This window comes from Haliotis cracherodii, unplaced genomic scaffold, assembly GCF_022045235.1.
Source record: "Haliotis cracherodii isolate W230 unplaced genomic scaffold, xgHalCrac1.p SCAF_19, whole genome shotgun sequence".
Lineage (NCBI taxonomy): Eukaryota > Metazoa > Mollusca > Gastropoda > Lepetellida > Haliotidae > Haliotis > Haliotis cracherodii.
The window spans coordinates 11,060,735-11,071,626 of NW_027266274.1; the positions used below are offsets into that span (position 1 = coordinate 11,060,735).

A 10,892-nucleotide genomic window follows, 5' to 3' on the forward strand; every position below is an offset into this window, starting at 1 on the left:
AGCGCTCCAAATCAGTAGAAGAATGTGAGCAGTCTTCAACGGAACCTGTTGACGTCGCCTTTCACCCATCTCAGCGATTGGATAATTACGTATCTGTTGTTTAAATCACCGCTGATGGAGGGGGCGGTTGGGTAGCCTAGTGGTTAAAGCGTTCGCTCGTCACGCCGACGATCCAGGTTCGGTTCCCGACATGGGTACAATGTGTGAAGCTCATTTCTGGTGTCCCGTGATATTGCTAGAATATTGCTAAAAGCGTCGTAAAACCAAACTCACTCACTCACTCACTCACCAATATCACTCACTCAACCACCCAAACACCCACCCACCCACTCACCGCTGATGGCGACTGACACTGATGGAGTGTGGTGACCAGTTCGTTGCATCACGCCTAAGAACGTCTTACCGTCTCGTTTGAATGACAAATCAAGGTGCGTGTTGTCGCGATATTGTTATATAGAATTCTACCAGGAAACAAATCACCGGCGCCTCAAGGTATTAGTATAATTCAGCTGGAGTATCACACATGTAGAATTGGTATCGTGGGCGATGTACAGCACGAACGTTTAGATTGTGACGTAAAATAGTCTTCAAACTCCCTGCGTCATACGTGACTGGGTTTTTTTAAATTGTCTTTCATAATTTGTTTCTTTGATAATAATGTGTTACATGTACTTGTTCTAGAGACTAAAAAAGGCACGCACGAAGCCACTCTCTTGATCACCCACTTACCCATCCACCTACCCGAAACACGCCAGCCAGCCCGCCCATGCACCCACCCACCTAAAATCACTCATTCACTAGTTTTTACAATTTCATCCAGGAGATGAACATTTCCCTTAAGGTTATAACACCACATTATTACGCACTGTTCGCCTAATACTGCGTTTAGCGGCACTGCCGGTAATAGATGTTGCAAATATTTTTATTTTTTTTAAATTTTGCAAATCTGTGGTCTCAGAACAGTGAATTTCAAACACAAAAACAATCATATGGTCGGGTGTATATGTTGAAGATTTCTTTAGCAAACGAAACAAAGAGGGTTGAATGAATATTGGAACCTTGCAGCCAAGGATAGTTTTCATATTTCAAGCACAGTTACGGATGATTCCATGGAATGCAGGAGAGTCCTCGGTTAAGTACGAGGGGGCATCATACCAAGCCGTGCTGCTGAGGAAACAGACATGTTTTGAAAATTGGTAATCTGCTGTAATACACAGAAAATTTGTTTCTGCTGAGCACAAATCACTACACATCTCTATTGTAGGGACGTTTTCTACAACCTTGTCGTTGTGTTCCAAAAGGTCGTTATTTCTGAATGTAGTGAATTCCGAACCATAGGTAGAACAACCTGAAAGAAAAGCATGAGGTCAACTGCGAATGAAAGTGTTTCATTAGTGTGTGAGTTAAAGTTTAACGTCACATCGGCAATATTTCAGCCATGTCGTGACGAGAACTTCGACGTCAGCGAAGGCCAGTAGAATAACTAGAGTATCACAGTTTCGACTTTAAAACTATTCACAAAGAAAAACGTTAAGCACACCCCTATTTCTGTACCATGACAAAAGGCAAAAATCTGGACAAGGGATGACTGACCACAGGAACTGGGCGATACCAATGTCATCGGAGAGAACAAACATTTGACAACAAATACAGAAAATATTGTGATTGTGAGTTGTGATTGTGGTGGTCAAGCCATCAGTTAAATATACAAATATTCTACGTGTGGTATGAATAAATGTACTTTAAATGATGTGGCCTTACATATCCTCTTGACCCGTGAAGATTCCGGGATAGAATTGGTCTTCAGCAACCCATACTTGCCGTAAAAGGCGACTAACGGGATCGGGTGGTCAGGCTCGCTGACTTGGTTGATGCATGTCATCGATCCCAATTGCGTGGATCGATGCTCATGATATCAATCACTGGATTGTCTGGTCCTGACTCGATTATTTAGAAACCGCCGTCATATAGCTGAATTATTGCTGAGTGCGGCGTTAAACAACAAACCAACCAACCAACCAACCAATATGTTTCTATGGTTCGCGTTTCTTTTCGCAGTGTATATTATACACAATCAGGAACGTCAACCACCACCATGCTCAAATCGGCACTGAAGGGTGGATTTCAGTGCTAACAATATGGCCGATATAAATGTAAGCTGAAGTAAAGTCGGGTTTCATGTCTCAGCGCGTTTAGGAACAAAACCGCAACCTACCTTGAACACAGTTGCCATGTGAGTACACGTGCATCATGTCACACACACACCGCCCATCATTACAAGTAGTCTTTGCACCAGGGCAATCTGAAGAGCTGACACAGGAGCCGAAAGGGCTGACTGAAAGATATAATCAGTGATTGGTCTCAATTGAATTGTGGAGGTTTTGGTTTTGTTTGTATTTTGTTTAACGCCGCACTCGACCCGTGAAGATCCGGGGTAAAATAGGCCTTCAACAACCCATTCTTGCCGTAAAAGGCGACTATGATTGTCGTTTGTATGTTGTTTAAAGCCGCACTCAGCAATATTCCAGCTTTATGACAGGGGTCTGTTAATAAACGAGTCTGGACCAGACAATCATGAGCATCGATCCACGCAATTCGGATCGATGACTTGCATCAACCGAGTCAGCGAGCCTGACCACCCCATCCCGTAAGTCGCCTCTTACGACAAACAATAGTCGCCTTTTATGGCAAGCATGGGTTGCTGAAAACCTGTTCTACGCCGGATCATCTCGGGTTTATGCTTGTCGTAAGAGACTACCGGGATCGATGCTCATGATATCAGTCACTGGATTGCCTGGTCCAGACTCGATTATTTACAGACCGCCGTCATAAAGCTGGAATATTTCTGAGTGCGGCGTTAAACAACAAACAAACAAACAAACAGACCAAACAAACAAACCGGGATCAGGTGGTCAGGCTCCCTGACTTTGTTGATGCATGTCATCGTATCTTAATTGCGTGGATCGATGCGTATGTCAGTCACTGGATTGTCTGGTCCAGACTCGATTATTTATGTACATAGTTAGAATATTGTTGAGTGCGGCGTTAAACAACTAACAAACTATCGAATCGAACCCGGGTTTTCGGCATGATGAGTGAACGCTTTAACCAGTAGGGGCGGTCGGGTAGCATAGTGGTTAAAGCGTTCGCTTGTCACGCCGGAGACCCGGGTTCGATTCCAAAATGGGTACAATATGTGAAACCCATTTCTGGTGTCCGTCGCCGTGATATTGCTGGAATATTGCTAAAAGCGGCGTAAAATTACACTCACTCACTCACTCACTCACACTCACTCACTCACTCACTCACTCACTCACTCACTCACTCACTCACTCACTCACTCACTCACTCACTCACTCACTTGGCTACCCGACCGCCTCCTACGCGTTTGGGATACGATAACATGCATCAACCAAGTCAGCGAGCCTGACCACCAGATCCAGTAGGTTGCCTTTTATGGCAAGAATGGGTTGCTGAAAACCTCTTCTCCCTGGATCTTCACGGGTCGAATTGTGGAGGTGACAAGCATCATATCAACAGTCTAAGGCGCCGCGATTCGCTGTGCAGAGTTGCTTCCCTTGGGCATGCCAGAAACCTATGATTGTGGGTTCGAATCCTGGTTCGCCCCGATTATGTTTCTAGGTTTGTCAGCACCATACCCGTGCTCATGGGTTTCACCTAAGTGGTAAACGTCTGAGACCTGCATCACTTCGGGCTTTCCTCCCACATTAAGCTGACACGCCGTGATATAACTGGAATACTGTTAAAAGCGGCGTTAAACCCAACTCACTCACTCACTCATCATATCAACATAAAAACTATGACTTTTTCACTGGATATATTCATTGGATACTATGCAATAACATGTTGATGGAACAGTTGGTTGGTTATATGATGCGTATTTTTATCGACTCTCAATCAAAAGTTGTTTTATCAGGATTTACAGCAATCAAGGCCTCAACAAAGCTTTCAAAAGTTTTATCGTGGACATGTTGAGGACATTTCCAAATTTGAGGCATCAGTGACAAAAATTATGTCCGATGCAATTCCCTTCTTTGACTGGTGCCATATGGTTCCCGTGTTTGTTAAGGTGAACATTTGATTTGCCTTTGCATGTGTTTGGTGGATACCACCGGTGGAGCAGAATACGCTCACCTTTTCGCATACAACTTGTATCATCACTATTTGATAGTGATTCAAAAACACATGTTCATGCTATAGTCAGTTGAGATTGCTTATGAGTGAGTAAGTGAGTATGGTTTTACACCGCTTTTAGCAATATTCAAGCAATACCATGGTGGGGGACACCAGAAATGGGCTTCACACATTGTACCCATGTCGGGAATCGAAACCGGGTCGGCGTGACGAGCAAACGCTTTAACCACTAGGCTACCCGACCGCCCCAGATTTCTTATGAATATGGAAACAGTTTTGTCGCTTTTATTATTGTGGAAAGAGTTTGAAGTGACATCAGCTTGCAGATTGTATTGGTTGCTAAGTTGCATTTTAAATGAACAATATTTTTAGAAATATTACAAGCTGCCAAGGGAATAGGTCTTTAGCAACCCATGCTTGTGGTAAGTAGCGACTAACGTGATTGAGGGGTGAGGCTCGCTGACTTGTTTGATGCATGTCATCGTATCCCAATTGTGTGGGCCGATGTTCATATAAATCACTGTATAGACTCATTTATTTACACTGCCATCATAACTTGAATATTGCTGAGTCTGGCATTAAACAACAAACAAACAGACATGTGTGTGTTTCAATTACCTGGTGCACAGAGGGAATACATGTTGAATCCTGATTCATCGACATACTTTGTTGCGGCTGGTGTAGTGAGAGGCACAGTATATGCCACGCATTCTCCACTACTGTCCTTGAATCCAAAGTACCTGATGACTCCAAAGTAGGAGCAGCGCGCAGCACATTCAGCACGACTAGTCGTTTCCTTCGTCCACAGAACACCAACATATACTCTCTTGTTTTGGAATAACGGCAATGGCAGCACCGGGCATACACCACAGACAGTACTTCTTACAACACCAAAACCACCACAAGTTATCAACAAAAGCAGAGGAATGTCTCTTCTGGTCATGATTTGTAACAAGCCCCTTTCCTCACAAACAACTTTCTGCAACTACAACAAGCGTAGGACTCCAGTGAGTTCTGCGCATAAAAAAATTAATTTGTTAAAGCTTTTGACAGTTGAACCCTTCTACAACCCTTTTGAATATACAATGCATAAAACCTTTTGAAGGTCTGTCTTATAAAAGTAACAAAGTCATCTTTGGCAATGACGGTTGAATGACTGATGTTTCAGAGACATGCAGAAATTATCAATCGAAGTTAGCAAGCATAGATTTGGCATCAACATTGTTTTTCCAATTGTGTATGTAGCAACTGCTAAGCAAAATGTCGCCTTGTTGCATTATGATATAAGTTTATGTGGATTGCGGCGAAACCCCCATAGTCTATACTACTTGGGTTTACAATTACTGTAGCGGGGAAGTAAATTCCATGGTTAGCAAATCTCAGACACATACCACTTTGATGAACTGATAAAACATGAATAACATAATGAGGATGAATTCGACCCACGGTCGTCGATAAAGACAATTCAAACAAACTTCTGCATCAGGTTGTCATGAAGTCCAAGGTGAGGTCTAATCCCTCTGGTCAGTCCCTTGACAGTGAGTGAGTGAGTTGGGTTTAACGCCGCTTTTAACAGTATTCCAGTTATATCACGGCGTGTCAGCTTAATGTGGGAGGAAAGCCCGAAGTGATGCAGGCCTCAGACGTTTACCACTTCGGTGAAACCCATAAGCACGGGCATGGTGCTGACAAACCTAGAAGCATCATCGGGGCGAACCGGGATTTGAACCCACAATCATAGGTTTCTGACGTGCCCAAGGGACGCAACTCTGCACAGCGAATCGCGGCGCCTTAGACGACTGGGCCACCCGTGCCCCCTCTCGCCAGTAGGTAGAAATTGTCCCCACTGCATGGTCGTCCAGCGTAGACGCTGTGTGCACCATTGCAGACGTGCTTGACGGTGGTTTCCTGACAAAATGGGACGTCTGGTAGGTCTTCTGGCGACAATCCCTGCACATCTGAGGCAACGACGTACGGTTTGTGAAGATATTCGTAGAAGGCCAAGGGTGCTTCTTGCAGTCACTGTTGCTGACTGGAATCGATTTCGTAGGTGTGTTGTTCAAATCAAGTTGTCTTGTCTTATTGGTTACGCGTGGCCTGCCACTCCGAGGATGGTCTCCGACTGAATTCGTCTGTTGCGAACGTTGTCATAAACACCAAATGGCGTTTCTGCGGACATGCATGGCATTTCGTAATGTTGAATAATTGCGTAATATTGTTGTTATTTTGAGTGGGTTGTCAACAGGGTGCTAAACAATGCATATGGAAACTCGTTTACGCACGTGTTTTTATGCCCAATCTTGGGAAGTTAATTAAATGCATGGGGTTTGCATAAAAGTCAACTTTGTGGAATGCATGCTTTTCTGTAGCAGTTGCGTTTTTGTGACTTGATTCCATACATGTACTACAATAGAGGCAACAGACATGCATTGTTATTGAAGATGGCTGTCCATTTGCGATCATTCTGTCCTGATGCCAACATTATGTCCCAATGGAACGGAATTATGTAGGGATAGACCTTAGTTCACAGAATGTCTAGGTATTATCCCATGTTCATACAGATCTAAATCTTGCAGTTGCGAGTGAAAATTATATAAAGCGATATCTGGCACTGTTCAGTGTGAAAAATACATTACCGTTTGCATTTTGCATGAAAGCATATGGCTTTAGGAGGATTCGCGTACCTTGAACCAGGATCAGGATAAATACCAATGATGTATAGTGAAAAAAACTCATGACATAAACGGGTAGTGTGGTAACGGAGTATTTAAAGTGTTCACTCGTCACATGAAAGCCCAGGTTCGATTCCGACCATGGGTAACAATGTATGAAACCCCTTTCTGGGTTACCGAGACGCGATAGTAAAAAGTGGAGAAAAACCCAATACAGTCATCTCACATAACAGGACCAATCACTTTAATTACGAAAAGTAACAGCCAGATGTTTTTTTGCAATTGCAAAGGTCCAGGGTAGAAAAGGTCTTCAGCAACCCATGCTTGCCGTAAAAGGCGACAATGCTTGTCGTAAGAGGCGACTATACTTGTCGTAAGAGGTGACTATCGGGATCTGGAGGTCAGGCTCGCTGACTTGGTTGAAGTCTAAATTGTGTGGATCGATACTCATGATGTCAGTCTCTGGATTGTACTGTCCAGATTCGATTATTTAAAAACTGCCGTCCTATAGATGGAATATATTGTTGAGTGCAGCTGAAACAACAAACAAACAACTTTCAGTTGAAATTGGAGTTGAGAACGTGGTCGAAGACCCGGGTTTGATTCCCGACTTGGGTACAGTGTGTGAAGCCCATTTCTGGTGTCCACCACCGTGATATTGCTGGAATATTGCTAAAAGCGGCCTAAAAACCAAACACACTCACTCACTCTAACTTCAAGCTTTTTTTCAGTGACATAACTACAATACTGAAACTGATCCACTCTCAATGCATGCATTCGCACACAAAGAATTATGACTGATATCACTGATATTGATGCTGAACACTATCATTCCATAGTTAGTGAGCGAGTTATGGTTTATAGTCACATCGGCAATATTTCAGCCATATCGTGACTAAATCAAGTTATATATTCATGAAACACTATTATTCCATAACACTGACAGTAGTGGATGACCTCGCCTAGGTAAACGCTACCAAGCTGACTGTCGTTCATTTCCCGATGAACGTCAGTATGTCACGTGATTACGTTGTCAATCGAGCGAAGACATACATAACTACTTTAGGGGAATTCCTCAATGTCTGAAAATAACAAAAATGTGAGTCTCGAAAAATACTACACGTGTTAATCATTAGGGAAAACTAGTTTCAAATGTTTCATGTCTGATATGTTTTCTGAGAGCGATATCGATTCAGGTTATGAATGATGTATACTTTGACGCCAGACAGATCATGTTTATGTCGAGTCACCGACATGAAACGTCCCTTCGAAGCTATAACAGAGAATGCTCGAGTTACCAAAAGAAATCACTGAGCTCCACACTGTAGTGTATTGCTTCCAACCACGCCAATTCAAAGGGTAATCCCCGTCATCAGCAGCTGTAGTATGACTCAACCACACATCCAAAGTTCACAGAACGTTAATATCAATCCATTTTCAACATCAACCGGGTCTGGATATATTTCTAACTCCAACTTTACTGGGTGCAACTTTTATTTCAAGTGAAAGACATTGCAGTAGCCACAATCTTTTTCTTGGTAAAACCAAGAGATGTCACACCAAATGGAATGTTTGGGACAACTCTGCGTGTTGATATAGTTCGATGTTTGATGGACTGTTTTGTTATGATTTATGTATCTGTCAATATAAAGATTGAAGTTGTATTTGTTGACCTTCATCAGCAAAGCGCTCCATGGTAAATTTGCTCACGCAAGGCACTGTTGTCATCAGCTGATGAACGTCAACAAATACAACTTCAATCCTTGATGTGAAAGGAACAATCTTGGTTTTCTTGTTTGAAAATACCATTTGTCATGCTTCAGATTTTGCCATGATGTTGGCGTTTTCGTGTCACACAGAACGGGTTGAAGAAACATGTACAGAGTAAATAATCAAAAATTGATGTACACAAGAAAACGCCGAGTATCGTGTGCATCCTCACACCTGTTCAGACAGGGCTTATGTCAACATCGCTTGGTTGAAGATGTGTGCCGTTAAGTCAAGCATAGTAGAAAAGAACGAAAATGTCATAATGGCTTGTGACATCAATTCCAAAAGCTTTAAATGATTTAACAGACTTTAACTTGACAAGGTATATGTTGAATTATTTTGAAAAAAAAAAAAACAAGAATAGACCGTGGTGATCCGGGTCTAGATAGAATATGTCTTCAGCAAATCATGCTTGCCTTTAAAGGCGACTATACTTGTCGTAAGAGGCAACTAACTGTATTGGGTCAGCCTCGCTGACCTAGTTGATTCATGTCATCGTATCCAAATTGCATGGATTGAAGCTCATGATGTTAATCTCTTGGTGAACACATCAAAATCAACCCCTTCGTCGTTTCCAAATCTGTTCAGGGAATATGTGGTACTGTCAAGAATGTTTCTCGTCTCCCGTCTGGTTTACTGCTTGTGGAGTGAGCAAAATGACAACAATCCCTAAATGTTCTCAAAGCACATCATTTAGCAAATACTGAGATTGTTGTCTAAGCTCATGTCAATGCATTGTACGCGACCATGCCAAATGGCTTTCCGACATGTCAGAAGAGGAAATTGCAGCAGAGCTGAAGCCTCGTGGTGTAACATCTGAGAAGCGATTTATGAAAAGAAATGGTGACAATCTTATTAAAACTCAGACTTACCTTATTACCTTTGCTTTAACCAAAGTGATTTCTTCAATCAAAGCTGGATATTTCAACATCTGAGTGGATGTGGACATTGTTTTAATTGTCAGCAGTTCGGGCATGGGGCAAAGTCCTGTTGTAACTCAGCAATTTGTTTCCGTAATTTGTGTCCTCCTCGAAATAATGCCATTCTTTTGTGACACGGTCTAAAAAATCAAATATACTAAGAAGCTAAGACACTGTTTAAAAGTCAATCAACCACTCCCACCTCTTCTCTGAACTACTCTGCTGCAGTCTCCTCGTCTGTCGAAGTTGATACAGGATACCAAATAGCTATAAGCTGGGTGTCAAATGAGACGAAAGCACTCTATCAAATTGATGCAGACGACACCAGCACAACTTCCTCAACATCACAAACTTAATCTCTCCAAGAAACTGAAGCTCCCTCAATCATTATCCCTGATCCTGAAACTCCAAACAACAAAAACCAAAAAAGTCCAATATCCTTAAACATATTAAGATGTCTTCAGCATTGAAACCCCTTTGAACCTCCAGATATGGAGGTCACTCCATCACTGCCATTACAGCATAGAGGACCTTCTCCCTGCTCACGATCTCCGATTGAGACCCCGTGCGTTCCTCTCCCTATTCCATACAATAGAATTATAGAGGACATAACATTTACAACTATCTGCATTTTGTTTACAAGAAACTTTCCTCAAAACTACTGATAAATTCGATTTAAGACAGTACGATTATTACCATTGCTTTTCCCCTCGCTCTGGGTGATTAGGTAACTGGAGGACATCTCTTTTGGTGAGGCAGAGCATCATTCACAGTCCTGTTCCTCTCTTCACCCCTCTTCAGGCTGTTGCAGTTCGGGTAACATTAAATGTTGTTTGTACTTTGTGTTCTTTGTATGTCCCACCATCATACTCTCTCCAACACTGTATGACCAGCTTCCTAAACCATGTTTCATCATTTGAGATCTAAATGGTCATAACCCACTTTTGGCTAGTAATGATACTAAAGACAATTTACTAGAGGATCATTTTTTCCAGATTATCTTTCTTGCCTTCAGGCTATTAAAATATGTTTTCCACACATCCACTTATAATAGAAAGTATTAAATTATTTACTGATCTTGCTTCTGGCCAATACAACATCGTTGCAAATGCAGCACTCAATAAATTGGTGACGCCACTTCTTATCCCATACAGCGATAACAAACCTGTAATTAGAGGTTTCATCCGAGATCTGATGCAGAAGAAGTGGGACACCCAAGTAGGTATCAATAAATTACACGAAATAAAACCAACTATTGGCTATACCTATTTGGGTTGTCAGCCCAGATTTAAAGAGGTTATAATACGACGATGTCGAATTGGAGTGAGTGAGTTAAAATTTAACGTCACATCGGCAATATTTCAGCCATATAAAT

General features: G+C 42.2%; 1 protein-coding gene across 1 annotated transcript; it reads right to left on the minus strand.

Moving 5' to 3' along the window:
- Window positions 1-1,085: 1,085 nt before the first annotated feature.
- LOC139467099 (uncharacterized) lies at window positions 1,086-5,098 on the minus strand. Its single transcript, XM_071248817.1, has 3 exons — window positions 4,774-5,098; window positions 2,216-2,335; window positions 1,086-1,348 (listed from the first exon to the last, which is right to left on the minus strand). The coding sequence occupies exons 1-3, from the start codon at window positions 5,096-5,098 to the stop codon at window positions 1,086-1,088; spliced, it is 708 nt and encodes a 235-aa protein (XP_071104918.1).
- Between the last annotated feature and the right edge of the window lie 5,794 nt (window positions 5,099-10,892).

Excerpts from the sequence above, each read along its gene's own strand:
- LOC139467099 (XM_071248817.1), bottom strand. The coding sequence starts at position 5,098 with ATGACCAGAAGAGACATTCCTCTGCTTTTGTTGATAACTTGTGGTGGT. Across the intron at positions 2,336-4,773 it reads GTATTCCCTCTGTGCACCAG|TCAGCCCTTTCGGCTCCTGT; the intron begins GTAATTGAAACA and ends TATATCTTTCAG. Across the intron at positions 1,349-2,215 it reads ACATGGCAACTGTGTTCAAG|GTTGTTCTACCTATGGTTCG; the intron begins GTAGGTTGCGGT and ends CTTTTCTTTCAG.